General features: G+C 42.7%; 1 protein-coding gene across 2 annotated transcripts in view; it reads right to left on the bottom strand.

Annotated features, from left to right (window-relative positions):
* Positions 1-20529, bottom strand: part of NPNT (nephronectin) — a 94107-nt gene that overhangs the window by 60050 nt on the left and 13528 nt on the right. The window contains exon 3 of one of the 2 annotated variants that reach the window (XM_074950711.1): positions 14555-14605. The exons of the other annotated variant lie outside the window; for it this stretch is intronic. Coding sequence (XP_074806812.1) covers positions 14555-14605 — 51 coding nt within the window. The remainder of the gene's footprint in view (positions 1-14554; positions 14606-20529) is intronic. 2 annotated transcript variants of the gene reach the window in all.

Raw genomic sequence — 20529 nt, 5'->3', positions numbered from 1 at the left:
TCTCAGGTCCACATCCCGTATCTTAGCTACTGGCAGACAGCACACTCTTCTGTTCTCCAGATCAGCTCTAGCGACAGGCCTGTCTGTTCTTCTTTATAGGGAGTCCCCAATCACGTAGACCTGCCTTTTCCTGGTGATGGTGTGATTTTCTGGCTGAGAGTCCTCTTTTATTCTCCCTTGCAATCTTCTGCAAGTCATCCTGTACCCTCCTGGGGCTCTGAACTCTGGGTATGTCCATCGGCTCTTCTCTTCTTACAGGACTAGCCGCTCTTCTCTTCTTTCTTGCCCTCTCCTCCTTCAGTTACAGCCTGTCATGCCTCTTCTTCATTTTCCAACTGAGCAAACCTGTTCCTGAGCTCTATTTCTCCTTCACTAGTCAGTCTTTTCCTTTGCCTGGTTCTTGTAGTCACATGCTACCACAGACCACTTTCCTCACCCAGTAGTTTCCCCTCCGAGTTCTTTAGTCCAGCTTGCATCTGCAGGTCTTGACTTTTTCCTTCAGCCTCCTGTTGCCTTTGCAGCATCTGAGTTTCGAAGGGGCTTTGAGCAACCATAATTTCCACCTGCATCTTCAAGCCTCGGATCTTCTCCATAAAAGCGACACTTAGAATCATAGAATATCAGGGTTGGAAGGGACCTCAGGAGGTCATCTAGTCCAACCCCCTGCTCAAAGCAGGACCGATCCCCAATTAAATCATCCCAGCCAGGGCTTTGTCAAGCCTGACCTTAAAAACTTCTAAAGAAGGAGATTCCACCACCTCCCTAGGTAACACATTCCAGGGTTTCACCACCCTCCTAGTGAAAAAGTTTTTCCTAATATCCAACCTAAATCTCCCCCACTGCAACTTGAGACCATTACTCCTTGTTCTGTCATCTGCTACCACTGAGAACAGTCTAGATCCATCCTCTTTGGAACCCCCTTTCAGGTAGTTGAAAGCAGCTATCAAATCCCCCCTCATTCTTCTCTTCCGTAGACTAAACATCCCCAGTTCCCTCAGCCTCTCCTCATAAGTCATGTGTCCCAGTCCCCTAATCATTTTTGTTGCCCTCCGCTGGACTCTTTCCAATTTCTCCACATCCTTCTTGTAGTGTGGGGCCCAAAACTGGACACAGTACTCCAGATGAGGCCTCACCAGTGTCAAATAGAGGGGAACGATCACGTCCCTCGATCTGCTGGCAATGCCCCTACTTATACAGCCCAAAATGCCATTGGCCTTCTTGGCAACAAGGGCACACTGTTCACTCATATCCTGCTTCTCGTCCACTGTAACCCCTAGGTCCTTTTCTGCAGAACTGCTGCCGAGCCATTCGGTCCCTAGTCTGTAGCAGTGCATTGCATTCTTCCGTCCTAAGTGCAGGACTCTGCACTTGTCCTTGTTGAACCTCATCAGATTTCTCTTGGCCCAATCCTCCAATTTGTCTAGGTCCCTCTGTATCCTATCCCTACCCTCCAGCGTATTTACCTCTCTTCCCAGTTTAGTGTCATCTGCAAACTTGCTGAGGGTGCAATCCACACCATCCTCCAGATCATTTATGAAGATATTGAACAAAACCGGCCCCAGGACCGACCCTTGGGGCACTCCACTTGATGCCGGCTGCCAACTAGACATGGAGCCATTGATCACTAACCGTTGAGCCCGACAATCTAGCCAACTTTCTATCCACCTTAGAGTCCGTTCATCCAGCCCATACTTCTTTAACTTGCTGGCAAGAATACTGTGGGAGACAGTGTCAAAAGCTTTGCTAAAGTCAAGGAACAACACGTCCACTGCTTTCCCTTCATCCACAGAGCCAGTTATCTCATCATAGAAGGCAATTAGATTATTCAGGCATGACTTGCCCTTGGTGAATCCATGCTGACTGTTCCTGATCACTTTCCTCTCCTCTAAGTGCTTCAGAATTGATTCCTTGAGGACCTGCTCCATGATTTTTCCGGGGACTGAGGTGAGGCTGACTGGCCTGTAGTTCCCAGGATCCTCCTTCTTCCCTTTTTTAAAGATTGGCACTACATTAGCCTTTTTCCAGTCATCCGGGACTTACCCCGTTCACCATGAGTTTTCAAAGATAATGGCCAGTGGCTCTGCAATCACATCCGCCAACTCCTTTAGCACTCTCGGATGCAACGCATCCGGCCCCATGGACTTGTGCACGTCCAGCTTTTCTAAATAGTCCCGAACCACTTCTTTCTCCACAGAGGGCTGGTCACCTCCTCCCCATGCTGTGCTGCCCAGTGCAGTAGTCTGGGAGCTGACCTTGTTCGTGAAGACAGAGGCAAAAAAAGCATTGAGTACATTAGCTTTTTCCACATCCTCTGTCACTAGGTTGCCTCCCTCATTCAGTAAGGGGCCCACATTTTCCTTGACTTTCTTCTTGTTGCTAACATACCTGAAGAAACCCTTCTTGTTACTCTTAACATCTCTTGCTAGCTGCAACTCCAGGTGTGATTTGGCCTTCCTGATTTTACTCCTGCATGCCCGAGCAATATTTTTATACTCATCCCTGGTCATTTGTCCAATCTTCCACTTCTTGTAAGCTTCTTTTTTGTATTTAAGATCTGCAAGGATTTCACTGTTAAGCCAAGCCGGTCGCCTGGCATATTTACTATTCTTTCCACACATCGGGATGGTTTGTCCCTGTAACCTCAATAAGGATTCTTTAAAATACAGCCAGCTCTCCTGGACTCCTTTCCCCCTCATGTTATTCTCCCAGGGGATCTTGCCCATCAGCTCCCTGAGGGAGTCAAAGTCTGCTTTTCTGAAGTCCAGGGTCCATATTCTGCTGCTTTCCTTTCTTCCTTGTGTCAGGATCCTGAACTTGACCATCTCATGGTCACTGCCTCCCAGGTTCCCATCCACTTTTGCTTCCCCTACTAATTCTTCCCGGTTTGTGAGCAGCAGGTCAAGAAGAGCTCTGCCCCTAGTTGGTTCCTCCAGCACTTGCACCAGGAAATTGTCCCCTACATTTCCCAAAAACTTCCTGGATTGTCTGTGCACCGCTGTATTGCTCTCCCAGCAGATATCAGGGTGATTGAAGTCTCCCATGAGAACCAGGGCCTGCGATCTAGTAACTTCTGCGAGTTGCCGGAAGAAAGCCTCGTCCACCTCATCCCCCTGGTCCGGTGGTCTATAGTAGACTCCCACAATGACATCACCCTTGTTGCTCACACTTCTAAGGTTAATCCAGAGACTCTCAGGTTTTTCTGCAGTTTCATACTTGAGCTCTGAGCGGTCATACTGTTCTCTTACATACAATGCAACTCCCCCACCTTTTCTGCCCTGCCTGTCCTTCCTGAACAGCTTATATCCATCCATGACAGTACTCCAGTCATGTGAGTTATCCCACCAAATCTCTGCTATTCCAATCACATCATAATTCCTTGACTTTGCCAGGACTTCCAGTTCTCCCTGCTTGTTTCCCAGGCTTCGTGCATTTGTGTATAGGCACTTGAGATAACCCGCTGATCGCCCCTCTTTCTCAGTATGAGGCAGGAGCCCTCCCCTCTCACGCACTCCTGCTCGTGCTTCCTCCCGGTATCCCACTTCCCCACTTACCTCAGGGCTTTGGTCTCCTTCCCCCAGTGAACCTAGTTTAAAGCCCTCCTCACTAGGTTAGCCAGCCTGCTTGCGAAGATGCTCTTCCCTCTCTTCATTAGGTGGAGCCCATCTCTGCCTAGCACTCCTCCTTCTTGGAACACCATCCCATGGTCAAAGAATCCAAAGCCTTCTCTCCGACACCACCTGCGTAGCCATTCGTTGACTTCCACAATTCGACGGTTTCTACCCAGGCCTTTTCCTTCCACGGGGAGGATGGACGAGACCACCACTTGCGCCTCAAACTCCTTTATCCTTCTTCCCAGAGCCACGTAGTCCGCAGTGATCCGCTCAAGGTCATTCTTGGCAGTATCATTGGTGCCCACGTGGAGAAGCAGGAAGGGGTAGCGATCCGAGGGCCTGATGAGTCTCGGCTGTCTCTCCGTCACATCGCGAATCCTAGCTCCTGGCAAGCAGCAGACTTCTTGGTTTTCCCGGTCGGGGCGGCAGATAGATGACTCAGTCCCCCTGAGGAGAGAGTCCCCGACCACCGCCACCCGCCTCCATACACACACACACCGAAACAAAACAAGACCACTGCACCCCCACCCCAAACTCTGCTTACAAACTCTCTTGTTCACAGCTCTGTGTGCTGCACCTATGCTGCTGGAAGACTGTTTGGCTGCCTTTATAGGCCCTCTAATCAGGGAAGCCCCGCCCGCAATCAGGACTCTGCTTCTCTCACAGCACACTGCCCCCTACCAGCTTCTACAAACTGAACAAGGGAAAAAAACCTATGCAAACCAGAAAAAAACCCCACAACATCCACAAAAAACTCACTCATTGCACCTAAGGATCAGGAACTTGTTCCTCCCTTCTCCTCCAACAGAACACCCACTCAATCTCCCCTGTTTACAGCTCTGTTTGCTGCATCTGTGCCCCTGCTCCCATGCCATCTGATTAAAAGATCACAGAATTCGCAGTTTACACAATTGCACCCACTAAAGCAATTTAGGGTGGAAAGAGTTTGTTCTACCTGCATACATAAATCACAAGCAATGCTTGTACTCTACCACCCGGAAAGTGGTTTGGTTTAAAAAGAAAAAAAGAAAAAAATCATCTGGCCCGTGAAGTTTCTTCTCCATTCCAGAGAGAGCAATAAGACCTTGATCAACATTCTTCCAATTTCAGATTTGTTTTTGATACAGAACATTACACTTAATGCCTTTCCCTGGCAGATTTGTAACTGACTTGCTGCCAAATCTGTCCTAAAGAGCATGTGGGTAGTAATTTTAAAGTTTTTTTTAGTTGCCACTTTATTTGAAAGGCATAGGGGTCACTGTTGGTAAAATGTAAGATGTTTTCCTCCAAAGAGTATCCAAAAAAATACAGTTATAGAAATTAGATTGTTCTGTAGTCTGGGATAAGGTGACCAGGTAGGAAGTATGAAAAATCGGGACACTTTTTTTTGGAGGGGTGGCGGTTAGAGGGAGGTATAGTTGCCTATATAAGACAAAGCCCCTAATATCAGGAAGTCTGGTCACCCTAGTCTAGGTCAACATCTTTCAATTAAATAGCTTCTTCCTCTTTAAAAATGCTTATTGTTGTGATGATGTTGAAACACCAATGAGAGAGAGAATATCATACCTTCCGTCAACCAGCAAATCTTAAAGAAAGCATGATACATTCCTAAAGTGAATTCTCTAAAATTCCCAAAGCAATTATCTGCTTATCCAATTTTTGTTTAAAGTGGTGCCTTACTTAGGGAACTGATGGAAAGTATATTTTGATTAAAGAGCAGTTGAGGCCTCATGGAAAAATAAAAATACTCTACTGAGTAACAATTCTGCTGGCATCAAATTTATTTTCTCATTTTGGTTCTCCTTTTCTTTTCTTTTTTTTTTTAATTAAAAAGGATACTTACATGAAAACAGGATCTTTGGTGCTTTAGAGTTCTACTTTCTAGTTGCTCACCATAACCATCTGTTTGTGATATCACAATAACTTCACCCCAGTAACAAAGGGTGATGATGATGATGCAAAGGGGCCTGTGGGACCAATCTTCCTCCCATTAGAATCAATGGAAAAAGTGACTTTAATGGGAGCAGGACTGGGTCAGTGCCTTCAGCTGAGCAATATGAGTGAACCACTACTAAGCAACAAAGACCCCATTTTCATGTAAATTTTAATAATAAATAAAAGAAAGACTTAAACAGGGATATACTGATATAGTATAAACAGAAAATCTTCAAACAGATTTTATATTAGATTTCAATGGATCTTGAAAAAGATTCATATATTGAAGATGGATATTTCTAGATAACAGATCTTTTAAAAATATTAAGCACTATTGCCATATCCTTAGCTGGTGTAAATTGTCAGAGCTCCATTATTGGATCTCTGACAATTTACACCAGCTCCGGATATGGCCCACTAGGATGACTCAAATGAATTCAGTAGAGTTACACTACTCTAAGTGACAGATGAATCAGGCTTTTATCTTTGTTAAAACTCAAACAAGAAAATGTTTGCATATTTTAGTGAAGGAATATTTGATTCTTACTATTCATCTACACGGGGACACTCAGGAAAGTTAATTCGGTTGAATTTTTAACGTGGATTAGCTCAGTGGTTCTCAACCAGGGTACATCAACTCATCTAGCTGTTTACCTAGTTTTACAACAGGCTACATAAAAAGCACTAGCGAAGTCAGTAAAAGCTACAATTTCATACAGACGATGACTTCTTCATACTGATCTATATACTATACACTGAAATGTAAATACAATATTTATATTCTAATTAATTTATTTTATTATTATATGGTAAAAATGAGAAGGTAAGAAATTTTTCAGTAATAGTATGCCATGACATTTTAGTATTTTTATGTCTGATTTTGTAAGCCACTAGTTTTAAAGTGAGGTGAAATTTGTGGGTACTCAAGACAAATCAGACTCCCAAAAGAGTACAGTAGTCTGGAAAGGTTGAGAGCCACTGGATTAGTTAGCCTACATTCCAAAGTGAATTAAGATAAATGGAATTAAGGCCACTTTAATTCTGGATGAGAAAGCCAACACAGGGGCTTAATGCAGTTTAACTAATCTATTTTAAATTCACACCCTAAGTTTATTGGGATGAACTTTCCTAATTATCCCTGTGTAGACAAGATCTTAGAGAAGAGGTCCTGTAACTTTATCATCCAATTCATGTGGTTGCTTTGATCCTGCTTGAAAGACAACGAGGTTGAGGTAATATCTTTTACTGGAACAAGTTCTGTTGGTGAAAGAGACAAGTTTTCAAGCTCCACAGAGCTCTTCTTCAGATCAGAGATGTAATCAGAGTGATTACCTTTCACAGAAGTTGGTCCAGTAAAAGACATTATCTCACCCACCTTGAGTCTCTCATATCCTGGGACCAACACAGCTACAACACTGCAAACAACAACAATGGAAGATCAATCAATCAAGATCTTGTCAATCAACCAAGCAGATGACATTGCACTAGAATGTGGTCATAGCATAGAAAACAGAAGGCATATACTATGTCGTTACACTTAAATGAAAAAAAGACGCTGTCAAACTATTTATTTGTAAGATGCAAGTCAGTCATTAAATATAGAAAGCAGGTTCTGTTACTAAATCAAATCCGCTTTTACCTGCTAAAAAACCAGAACTGATACATTTATGCCCAAGACTAAGTACGATGTGATGATGCATTACTTCACATATGAAACAAGTGTCTGGAAATCCATATTTGACATTAAACACTATGCATGAAGAACTCTATTAGGGCATACGTTGTGTATTTTAAGCCACATACAGTTATGCTTGGTAGCTGAAATTCAGTATGTTTTGATTAAGAATGTGAACACATAAAAGTAAAGATTTCAGAGGAAGTGTCACAGCAGCTGTAACTCAGCTATGCTGTGCATACAGTTTATAACATTTCCACCACTATTCAACACATATTTCTGCATAAGGCAAGGAGAAAAGGTGTACTTTGAAGCACAATCTGAAGGCTGACAAATTCAGACTGTTACAGAGAAGGAGAAAGTGAATTCCAAAGGACCACAGACTTCACAAGCTGCCATATGGAATCATAACATTTTTTTTATAATCACATTTGGGTGGAAAAGCAGCATGAGAAATTTAAGTCCAAAGAGTAATTTTGTTCCATAAAGTCAAAAGCATCTATAAAATACAATTCTATAATGTAGACTGATTCCTGAATAGGATTTCTACTTTGTAGCTATTAATACTACTATAAAATTTCAATATCAATTGCTTCCCCAAAAACTCCTTCTCTGCCAGTTTTGAAACTGACATCCCAACAGGTAGTAAAGTGGATTTGAAAGAACAAGCAATGATATATTATTTGCACACATTTGGTAAGAAACTTTAACTATCTCTATTTTGAGCTTTATTCATTGAACCTGTTGGCACCTGGCTGAAAAAAATCTTGGACAGCCGAATCAATCCATTTTGCAGTGAAAATAAGCCCTTCAGTGATTGACAAGCCAGATACTACAGATGAAAATAGGCATGGCAATAACAGTCCTTTTTAATTTGACCAAAGATCCATGTATAAATGTTTGTTTAAAAATGTCAACAGGTTCTCAGGTTTCAGAGTGGCAGCCGTGTTAGTTGGTATCAGCAAAAAAAACTGAGGAGTATTTGTGGCACCTTAGAGAGACTAACAAATTTATTTGGGGATAAGCTTTTGTGGGCTAAAACCCACTTCATCGGATGCATGCAGTGGAAAATACAGTAGGAAGATATATACACACACACACACCCCATGAAAAAATGGGTGTTGCCACACCAACTGTAACAAGACCAGTTAATTAAGGTGGGCTATTATCAGCAGGAGAAAAAAAAACCCTTTTGTAGTGATAATCAGGATGGCCCATTTCAAACAGTTGACAAGAAGGTGAGAGTAACAGTGGGGGGGGCGGGGGGAGAAATTAGCATGGGGAAATAGATTTTACTTTGCGTAATGACCCACCCGTACCCAGTCTTTTTTCAAGCCTAATTTAATGGTGTCCAGTTTGCAAATTAATTCCAATTGTGCAGTCTCTCGGAGTCTGTTTTTGACTTTTTTTGTTGGAGAATTGCAACTTTTAGGTCTGAAATTGAGTGACCAGGGAGGTTGAAGTGTTCTTCGACTGGTTTTTGAATGTTATAATTCTTGATGTCTGATTTGTGTCCATTTATTCTTTTGAGTAGTGATTGTCCAGTTTGGCCAATGTACATGAAAGAGGGGCATTGTTGGCACATGATGGCATATATCATATTGGTAGATGTGCAGGTGAACGAGCCTCTTCTGGTGTGGCTGATGTGATTAGGTCCTATGACTGTGTCCCTTGAATAGATATGTGGGCACAGTTGGCAACGGGCTTTGTTGCAAGGATAGGTTCCTGGGTTAGTGGTTCTGTTCTGTGGTTGCTGGTGAGTATTTGCTTCAGGTTGAGGGGTTGTCTGTAAGTGAGGACTGGCTTGTCTCCCAAGATCTGTGAGAGCGAGGGATCGTGCTTCAGGACAGGTTGTAAATCCTTGATGATGTGCTGGAGAGGTTTAAGTTGGGGGCTGAAGGTGATGGCTCGTGGCATTCTCTTACTTTCTTTGTTGGGCCTGTCCTGGAGTAGGTAACTTCTAGGTATTCTTCTGGCTCTGTCAATCTTCACTTCAGCAGGTGGGTATTGTAGTTTTAAGAATGCTTGATAGAGATCTTGTAGGTGTTTGTCTCTGTCTGAGGGGCTGGAGCAAATGCGGTTGTGTCTTACACCTTGGCTGTAGACAATGCATCGTGTGATGTGGTCTGGATGAAAGCTGGAGGCATGTAGGTAAGTATAGCGGTCAGTAGGTTTCCAGTATTGGGTGGTGTTTATGTGGCCATCGCTTATTAGCACCGTAGTGTCCAGGAAGTGGATCTCTTGTGTGGACTGGTCCAGGCTGAGGTTGATGGTGGGATGGAAATTGTTGAAATCATGGTGGAATTCCTCAAGGGCTTCTTTTCCATGCGTCCAGATGATGAAGATGTCATCAATGTAGCGCAAGTAGAGTAGGGACGTTAGGGGACGAGAGCTGAGGAAGCGTTGTTTTAAGTCAGCCATAAAAATATTGACATACTGTGGGGTCATGCGGGTACCCATAGCAGTGCTGCTGACTTGAAGGTATACATTGTCCCCAAATGTGAAATAGTTGTGGATGAGGACAAAGTCACAAAGTTCAGCCACCAGGTTTGCCGTGACATTGTCGGGGATACTGTTCCTGATGGCTTGTAGTCCATCTTTGTGTGGAATGTTGGTGTAGAGGGCTTCTACATCAATAGTGACCAGGATGGTGTTTTCTGGAAAATCACCAATGGATTGTAGTTTCCTCAGGAAGTCAGTGGTTTCTCAAATATAGCTAGGAGTGCTGGTAGCGTAGGGCCTGAGGATGGAGTCTACATATCCAGACAATCCTGCTGTCAGGGTGCCAATGCCTGAGATGATGGGGCATCCAAGATTTCCAGGTTTATGGATCTTGCGTAGCAGATAGAATACCCCTGCTTGGGGCTCTGGGGATGTGTCTGTGCAGATTTGTTCCTGTGCTTTTTCAGGGAGTTTCTTGAGCAAATGGTGTAGTTTCTTTTGGTAACCCTCAGTGGGATCAGAGGGTAATGGCTTGTAGAAAGTGATGTTGGAGAGCTGCCTAGCAGCCTCTTGTTCATATTCCAACCTATTCATGATGACGACAGCACCTCCTTTGTCAGCCTTTTTGATTATGATGTCAGAGTTGTTCCTGAGACTGTGGATGGCGTTGTGTTCTGCACGGCTGAGGTTATGGGGCAAGTGATGCTGCTTTTCCACAATTTCAGCCCGTGCATGTCAGCGGAAGCATGCTATGTAGAAGTCCAGTCTGTTGTTCCGACCTTCAGGAGGAGTCCACTCAGAATCCTTCTTTTTGTAGTGTAGGTTCTCAGTGATTTCACAAAATGCTTGTGGAACAAGATTCACATTGACTATTCTAGCATAGGCTCAGGCAAACCAGTTGTTTTTGCAGCCACACAGAATTAGCTTCTAAGCTAACCTCCAAGGGCTATTACTCCTGAGGGAATTCTGTGCCAAAGAATTAAAAATTCTGCAAACAACATTTTAAAATTCTGCATATTTTATTTGTCAATAAATAAATGTGGAGGCTCCAACATGGCAGTGGGGAGCACAGGCCACTGGCTGCATGGAGGTGCGAAATCATCCTACAGCCTCTTGGCACCCCACCCCCCTGGAACACTGTCTCAGCAGTGAAGCTGCACCCTACCCTGACACAGTACAAGGGCCAGGACTGCCCCAGAAACACCCCAGGGCCCTGCACCTCCATGCCATGCTCACCAAGATAGCCAGAGGGACAGTCTCACATGCATGCCAAGCCCTGGCCCCTGATCCAAGTGTAGACCAGGCAGGCTCAGCCTGGCAGGATCCAAATGTGGAGGGGCTTCGTATGGGGGAATCCAGCTGTGGCGTGAGAGAGTTCTGTGTGGGGCAATCTGCGTGCAGGTGGCTTGGTGTGGGGTCCGGGAGCAGGAGGGATCTGGATGCACCAAGGCTCTTGTAGGGCTCCAGGTGCAGGGGAATGAGACTCTGCAGCGGGGTTCCGGTGAAGGTGGTTGGGGCTCAGCGGGGGATCCGGGGGCTCAGCGGGGGGGTGCTGGGAGAGAGAGGCTTAGTTGGGGAGGGTCAAGGTACTGGGGCTCATCAGGGTGGCAGTCCAAGTTTGGAGGGCTCATCGGGGTGGTCCAAGTGCAGGGCAGGTGGGGCTCATCAGAGTGAGGGTTTGAGTTTCAGGGGCTCAGTGGTGAGTTATCCAGATGGAGGGGTGGGGGTCTGGATGCAGGGGGAGCAGGGCACAATGCGGGGGGAGGGATCTGGGTGCAGGGGGGTTCAGATGCAGGGGGGAGGAGCTCAGCCAGGGTATGGATGAGGGTTCTGGTGCAGAATGCTCAGTGGGGGTGGTGGTTCTGTGTATTGGGGGGGAGGGGGATCCAGCTGCACAGGGGTTGGGCAGATGGGGGAACAGCTCCCCATACAGTGAGCCCTCCCCCCCATGGCTGAGGAGTGATGGGGGCACGAAGTGAGGGGAGGCGGAGCTTCCTGCAGCCAGGGGAGGTTTCTAGGTGTGGGTCTAATCTGGCCCCAGCCCTAACCACTCCTTGCAGAGGAATAAGACCCATCCTCCCCTGCCCAGCCAGGACTAGCAGCCAAGCCCACTGCAGGGCAGGAAGCACCAGCCTGGGTGTCCCCAGACCACCCCAACCCATGGTGATTTCTCTCTCCGACAGCTCCTCCACGTGCCTGAAACGACACACCAACACTGCTGGGGAGGGGAGCATGACCGCTCTTGTGGATTCCCTTTGCTTTTCCGTCAGAAAGTCATTTTTCTGTGGGGAAGCAAAGAAATCTGTGGGGGAAATAAATTCTGCGCACGTGCAGCGGTACAGAATTCCCCCAGGAGTAGGAGATGGATATTGTGACAGACAATAGAAATTCCAGATTTTTCTACTAAGGTGTCCCCCAGCATTCTGAGAGCCTTTTAAAATGTCTCCAGCTACTTCTTTTGAATTCATCCTTGAATATCACTTCTATGCTGAATACACTCAATCTGTATTACTCATCACTGTTTTTCCCCTTTTCTTAGTTTCTCTCTCTTTGTCTTGTCATCTTCTTATTCTGTAGAACTTCCTTCATATATTATATCCACACGGTATTCTATCCATAAGAACTGCCTCATCCAAATTGCCATCTGCTCTCTGCCTCCTCAATTTAAATCTGAACTTCACCTCAAATCTTCAGAACTCAGATGTTCAACTTGACCTTGAACTCACTTGTTTTCTACCTTCCCCAGATCGCCTACATTGGAAACAAACTGTCTTGACCATTCTTCAGCCAAAACTCCTCTGCTTTCATCTGCTCTTCCTAAGTAATATAAACTCTTTCTTTATGGTCCACCTAAAACACAATTTTTTGAAATTCAATTTGTCCAAATGCAGCTCCTCATGTATGCACCTGCCTGGAGACAGTAACACATCACTCAGTCTCAGATACCTGTATTGGATGCCTGTTCACTTCAGAATACAGAACAAAATCTCTTTCCTAATCTTCAGATCCTCCACATACTTCCCCTGAATCCCCTTCACCAATTCCCTGTGTTCCCCTAATGCCAGACTTCTACACTGAAGGAAATAAACACGTTCACATATAGGAACCTTGAAACAGGATCCCTGTTACGCTGTGACCAACTGACGATCCCCTCTGGTTAATGCCTCCTTATCTCTCTCTAAAAACTACCAATGTCTTCTCCCTGAAGCTTGGCCACTATGCCCCCATCACCTTCCTAGCACATTTTCAGGTACAAACAACAGTACATTATTTTCACACACTAAGTAAAACATTAACAATCTGCTTTATCCACGTCAATTTTGACCTAGTTAATCTCTGTGGTTTATCTACCTTATAAAATGGACCAGATAAGCTCTTTCAACATGGTTTTACTGCCCAAATGTATATAAAATAATGTCTAACCTACTATACAATAGATTAGATTATAAAAATACGTCTTACCCAAGGACACATTTCCAATATACTATAACCATAACACACAGTACAGAATTACTCACTAATGTTATTTCCTAAATAACAGAATTAGAAGTACAAACGTACAATTTCTAGGCAGTATCTGGTTTACAATGGCGCCATGGAACTGGGCCCATGCTCCGAAGGGGCCCCGACCTGCTCTACTTCTACTGCGCCCTGAGACCTCACCAGCCCACTGGCTCTCCGCTGCCCACCACTTGCTTCTCTCAGCCAGCTAGCCAGATACGGGCTCCTCTCCGCCCCCTGGCCTCACCTGCCAGCTCCTTAATACATATTATATAAAATATTACATACATATGCATGCTTTTTCTAAAGACTCATTCAAAACATCTTTCAAAAACCATTTACACTTACCTATAGCATTCAGGAGGCACAATGTCAATGTTAAAGTTAAGCTTAAGTCTCTAATGTTAGATGCACAACTACTACATTTGTTCAAGTAAGTCAGGACTATTCGGTTTGCACATACACATCTGTCAATTGAACATCAAGATAATATATGGCAAACAATGGGGGACTCTCTCTGGTAATAAACTCTATGCTTGATTATAGCTATTTGCAGGGTCCTACAATGCACATGTAAATTCAGACCACAATCCCTGTTCAGCAAAGCACTTAGGCATATGCTTAACTTTAAGCACATGCTAATGTCCCCACTGAAATTAATGGGACTTAATCACACACTTAACTTTAACCACATGCTTAAGTATTTTCCTTAGAAACCAAGTGAAAATTTCCCCCCAAAAAGGTAATCATCATTTATTTATTTAATTTTGGGGGGCAAATTTTCCAGTTTACATGTTAAATGGCTTTAGTCACGTCACAACAATATTTTATACAAGTGCTTTTTACCAACACAAATGTTTGTTTTGAAACATTTGTTACCTGAATTTTTCATGGATTCAAGAATCACTGAATTTTAAATTCCTGATAAAGGCAGGTTAGTGTGAGTACCATCATGTTTGGTTGCACTACAGAACTGGGATCTGATTCTAATCTGATTTACACAAATTTAACACCCATTGGCTTCAGTGGAGTTACTCCTTATTCACAGTGATGTAGGTGAGAGCAGAATCAGGCCTCTTGAATTCATCAGATTGTAAATGTGGCACTGAAAGTACATTAGATTTCCAGACAGGAAAAACATTGCTTGGGCCTTGAACAAAAGCCCATGGATTATTTGAATACTAAATTTACATTAGTCATTAGATCTGTGGTTAAAACAGTCATCTCTCTATAAATTTCCTCCCACCCCCTCAAAATAAGTAAAAAATAAATGTTAAAATTAATATCTATTAAAGTTTCTTTATACTTCTCATGTAAACTTCTGATTTTGAGACCATGCCACCAAGACATAGGCTTGCCAAAATTATTTCAAGAAATATGTTTAGCTAACCTTTGGGCTGGCACCTTATTCTGGCTATTCTCTGCCTTAAGACGTAGAAAGCTGCAAAACAAATGTCCAAAAAAAGAAATTCCAGCTTTTTTTTTTCTGTAAGGAAGATGGACTTGGCTTGGGTTTTTATCAGCTTGCTACATTCCTGGAGACTTACACACATTTAACAGTCAAAGCTTCTCTGAAATAAAAAAAAATTCTGGGACATATTTAAAAATGGAAACACCTTACTATTTTGTTATGAGATTTAACAAATACATTATGTGATATAAAAGTGATGACAATTAATGATGTTATGCTATTCTTATTCAGTCAATGAGCTCCAATTTGGCAAAGTATAATAGCCACTTCATCCAGCTGTAAAAATTATCTTATTTCAGGGTTCAAAGTTCAGTGTTTTCAATAACAGAACATAAACATGGTTTTCTTAAAGAAACAGTATCCTTTCATTTAAATATACAAGCTCATGTAGATTTTCCAATATAGCCAACATAAAAAGAGTTAGCATCTGGATACTAACTTTTGTGTAATTAAAATAATGTGCACTTTAAGTATCGGAACAGCTGTCACCAATAAAGATGCTGACATATAAATTGCTGGTCATCTTTACAGTGTTTAAATTTTGATTGTCATCTGAATTAAATACTTAGCAACCTTTTCTACTCTTATTAACATATGTAATTAAATAACCTAAAACAAAATAAAATCCAAACACCAGATTTGTGTTTCCCAGTTCAAATATTTGCAAATAAAATGGACGGTCAGTTACATTAAGTAGCTGAGATTGGTACATTATGTTAATTTACTATAAGAGCCTGAAACTTACAGTTCTTGGTTTTCTAGCATCACAGAATGTGATTCTGATTTCACCTACACTAGTTACATCAATGTAAAACCAGGGAGAGAAAGAATAATAAGTCCCTAAAGTTCTGTTCCAAAGCCCATTGAAGTCAGTGGAAGGATTTCCATCAATTTTGGAACAGGCCCTAAGTGTAACATTTAAGTGCTACAAGAGAAAAATCTAAATAGCCAAACCACACTACTGGAAAAAAACAGATTACAAAATTCTTGTATTTTGCAGGTGGAATGGGTGCAATCTGAGAGAGGAGGATACTGTTTCTTTAACACCACTTAAAATATTTTCTGATATTTTAAAACAATATGCTTTTGAACTGAAAAACGTAATTGAATAAAAATAGCAAAACCACAGTATTGTTTTACATAGCAATATTAAAGCAGTAGTGCAGTTCTGTATACAAATGTCTGTTCTTTTTTTAGAATATTTAAAGATGCACAAAAAACTTGTTTCTTTACAAAAAAAATAGATATGTATAAAATAGATATATATCAATATATTGCGTATGTGCAAATCTAGTAAATTATACCAGATTAAATTAGGCCCCAATCATGCAGTCATTGAAGTCAATGTCAAAAATCCTACTGATTTTAATGGGCCCTCTAGGAAACAGCCAATCTGTCTCAACTCAGTATTTCCAAGGCTCATTAGCGACACAAAGCATGGTTTTGCTTTTAGTTGAGATTAGTGCATTTTAGACCATACAGAATTGCATTTCCATTTAAAGCATTGTTATGCCCAGAATACAGGAATCCTAAACAATGAGGCCTATTCTCCCATCAATGCATGAAGGGATTTATATGGGTAACTCCCATCAATGCTAATGAGAGCTACAAAAAACTCCATGCAGGCATCAATGAGAGTATAAACCCTTGTGTTTTCAGTTCTCTTTAAAATGTTTATCAATATATTACACAATTTAGAAAAATATTTATTTTATCTCATAAAGACAAGAGCAGCAGCAGCAGCATCTACCATATAGCTTCTCCGCAGCTATTGTGAGAAGGCAGCATCATGCAAAATTTCCAGCAAAGCACTTGGTTACTTCTACAATTCTAGCACCCTCTGTGTATACTTGTGAAAGCCCCACTCCTTGGTGTTGGTAATATGACAGCTCTGTGATAGTGCATTTTACTATGATTGGCTAAAACTACCAAGCCACTTCTGCATTACTGAAGCTGGTTTGTGTAGTCTTATACAGTACTTTTACCAATGGGATGAGTATTGAATTGTTTAATTCCTTTGACTGCCCTGCACCTATGCCATTAAAACATAATCACAATTACTTCAGTGGAAGATGGTAGGAAATTTGATCATTGGCCTATTTTTGTTAAGATTTCTTTATAAGATGCTCAGTTACCTCAATGGTGGAAGATGACAGATAGATGCTATTTTAAGTACACCCACCGTTATTAAAGACTTCTCAGGACATCTCACATAGACTTTGTTATTGCTAAGGAGAGTTCCATTGTTGGATGGCTGTTGGATGGTAATAAATTGTATCACTATTTAAAAAAATCTACAGTAAGAATTTTATTTCAGTTAAACACTTCCTACTGATATGCCACTTCTAACTTTCTGTCCAATGGCATTATGTATTTGAAGAGATGGCAATATCCTCAGGTGGTATAAATTGGTACAGCTCCATTGACTTCAGTAGAGCTGTACCAGTTCATACCAGCTGAGGAGCTGACAGAATAGCTACCACCAATTTTTTTCAGCTGAGGATTTAGCCTTCATATTTGCACATATTTGAATGTAGGAAGATTTCTTCTTACCACCGTCCCTAGCAAAGGAGTTGTCCAATCTGCATTCAAAATGAAACTTCAAATTGCTTTTTATAGCTATTCTTTCAAAAGATTTACATTTTGGTTTCTACTTTATCTTAATAAAGTTTCTCATTCTCAAAACCTTATTTACTAAAAGAAGTTTATATCTTGGCTGTTATACTTCAACTACAATTTCAGACAATTTAAAATGGAAGACAAATGTTCACTGGGTAACGCACAGCATGAATGTTTAGCGTAGCTTAACTATGTAAAACTGGCATACAAATGAGCTGCAAATAGGCATGCAGGCAGGTCCAAAGCAGGTGCATCTTACATAAGAAATATATGGACATATAGAAACAATCTTGTTTCTGTGGTTCTTTCAGTGGCCATACATTTGTAATCTGAATAGAATCTAGGTTCTTGTTTAGCAACATAGAAGTGAATAATTCAGTCAAATGGACCAATAAGTCAAACAAAGAATACCTGCTCCTATGAGGAACTCAGATTATTGCTTAGATAAAGTAATGCGCGTGGGGGGCGAAACCTCAAACAAACCACACTGAATTGTTGGCAGGTACAGAACTGCCACTCTCATGCTGAAAAATCAAGAGGGTGTTTCATGGGCCATATAATTTCTATTATAAGGCGCTGCATTGAAACAATATCTTTTTCATCCTGTACCTTAGCTATCTGTTATGCTAAACCCCAGACTAATCCTCTTCAGTATACAGTAATGTTGGATCCATCATTTATAAATGTCATCTAGCCGGTTAACATATTCCTCAGCATGGTTGAGCCAGATCCTTGGCTAGTGTAAATCAGCACAGCTTCACAGACTTCAGTGAAGCTTTGCTGATTTATACCAACATCTGGCCCAATAGAGACATTTGCAAGTTTAGACCTGGATTGTCCTCTTGTATAGAAATATCCAGGGGAGGCAACCCTGGTGAGAAGACAACTACCTTCATAGGGTAGTCTCTGAGCCATTCCATCAGAGGAGTGCAGTTTCTCCCACCAGAGGACTGCCCTCAAGCTCTGTGGATATCCTAGAATACACAGAGGCCAGGACTGGTCAGAAAGAGGCTTATCACCAGCTCTGGGACTCTCAGTGCCCCGTCAGCTCACTGGCAGGGAAGCTCCATTGGAGATAGGCTACCAGGATTCCCTTGAGCTGTTGCCGCCTCTGGAATCTCCTTCTGCCCAGGAGTTTCCTATCATAGATATGGAGGCTGAACAATTCAAGCAGTCTGAGGCTGCATTAACTTATATATATATATTTTCCTACTGTGTTTTCCACTGCATGCATCCAATGAAGTGGGTTTTAGCCCACGAAAGCTTATGCGCAAATAAATTTGTTGGTCTCTAGAGTGCCACAAGTACTCCTGTTCTTTTTTGCAGATACAAACTAACATGGCTGCTACTCTGAAACCTGTCATATTTTTAAGAATCCATATCTTGCACTTGCTGCAGACACAATACTACTACATAAGTAAGAGTTGCACAACTGGGAATTTATGAAATAATTTCAGTTTTGGACTTTAAAGATGCAAAAAGCAAACTAAAGCTGAAATGCTACAGATCACGCCACATGGACCAATCGCTGTGTACACTCACAGGCCCACTGAAATCAAGGGAGCTCCAAACAACTGCAATGATCTGCCTGTGCAAGGCAATTTGCAGGATCAGGGCCTCAATAGCTGAATGTCTCCATTTTTATTAATATATAAAGATAAACTACCAATTAAATTATTATATTGGTTTTAAAAGTTTCAGTCACTTCAAACTTAGGCCTGTATGCCAGGTTTAATCCACAAGCCAAATCTCCACATCAGACCTATAAATGCCAGAAACACTGTTTGATCCTTCACTGTATTAAATAAGAATTATTTTTAAAAGTCTCTAAAATTAGGCTCCTAAATCCCCCTGGGTCAATTTTGCGAGTGCTGAGCACATACAAGTCTCTTTGTAATCATCTGGAGCTGCAGGTGATCAGTGCCTTTGAAAATCTTGCTATTTTTATTTAGGAACCCCAATATGGACTTAGATAGCTAACTTGAATTTGTGCTGGTGTTCACAAACTGATTCTGGGAAAACATCAGAGGCATAATCCAAAATGCTTGGGAGCTCTTTCAATTATTTCTTTAGAGGATGTTACACAACTGAATGTGCCAGTTTTGGAAGGAGAGTTTGGGAGTATCATCATAATGTTTAGCATAGGTCTTTATCTCCTTTCTAACAATGAGGCAGGTTATTTTTACTGAAATGGTACAGATGTGAGGGGCCCAAGTTAGTGGTGATGTTCAAGGCATTGCAAATTCACTAACCGTCAAGTAGACTAATGCATACCTGCTTATCTATGTGTAACAATCTAAGTTTGTGCAATTTACAAACTGAGGCACTAGAAGGTGAAAAAAAGATGTAAATTAAAGCAAGAACCAACTTCTTCCCCCACCTGTTTATTATTATTCCTACTCTCCTGTCTGATGGCTACAAATTACCTCACCTTCCATTCCCTGACACTAATTTAGCCTCAGTAGGCCAAATTCAGAGGTGATGAGTGCGGGAAGTATAAATTACATCTTGGTAAGTAGGTGCGAGTCTGTGTTAGTCTAGAGAAGTAAGGAAGTCTAAGCCAGTGTAGAAGGAGTATTAAATGGTAAAATATGCACATTAGAGAGGTCATAAGAAGGCATAAGTTATCTAGGGTGACTAGATGTCCTGTTTTTAAAGGGACAGTCCCATATTTAAGCCCTCCTGCAGGAGTCCCAGTTTTTTTTCTTAAAAACGGGCACATTGTCCTGTATTTTCTGTCTCCCACCCTCCGCATCAGTACTGGTGGGTCCTGCTGCTGGGAAGATCCCTGCTTGCCAGCCGCCCTCCCACCAGTGGTGAGAGTGGGGGTCTAGTGGCTGACAATGGAGTTGGGTGTGCAAGGCTGATGGTGGGGTAAAGATGCAGCACACGGGGCTGGCCGCTCCCCGCTCTGGTCCATCAGCACAGCCCCCACTGCATGCCACCTCTCAGCCAGTAGGACCGTGCCCCCTCCCCGCAACCTGTTTCCAGCCGGCACTGGCTGCGCCCTGAGAGCTGTAGTGGCTGGTGAGTGGGGGAGGCGCCATGCAGCAGCCAGTTATATATCACCTCTGCTGCCCACCCATCAGCCCTTTACGTGCTCCACCTCTCAATGTCCCCTCCCTGCTTTGCTTCTTCACTGCTCCCTTCCCCCCCAATCTGCTGCTCCTCCATATCCCCACCAGCGGGACATAGCCTGCTCCCAATGCTGTGTGGGGAACCAGCCCCTGGTCGGAGTGCTCAGCTCACCAACAGCCTGGCCGGCAGACTCCTTC

Source organism: Natator depressus, chromosome 4 (genome assembly GCF_965152275.1).
Source record: "Natator depressus isolate rNatDep1 chromosome 4, rNatDep2.hap1, whole genome shotgun sequence".
In the NCBI taxonomy this organism is placed as follows: domain Eukaryota; kingdom Metazoa; phylum Chordata; order Testudines; family Cheloniidae; genus Natator; species Natator depressus.
Note: the sequence above shows the minus strand (reverse complement) of the source record. Positions and strands in the feature narration are given on the sequence as shown.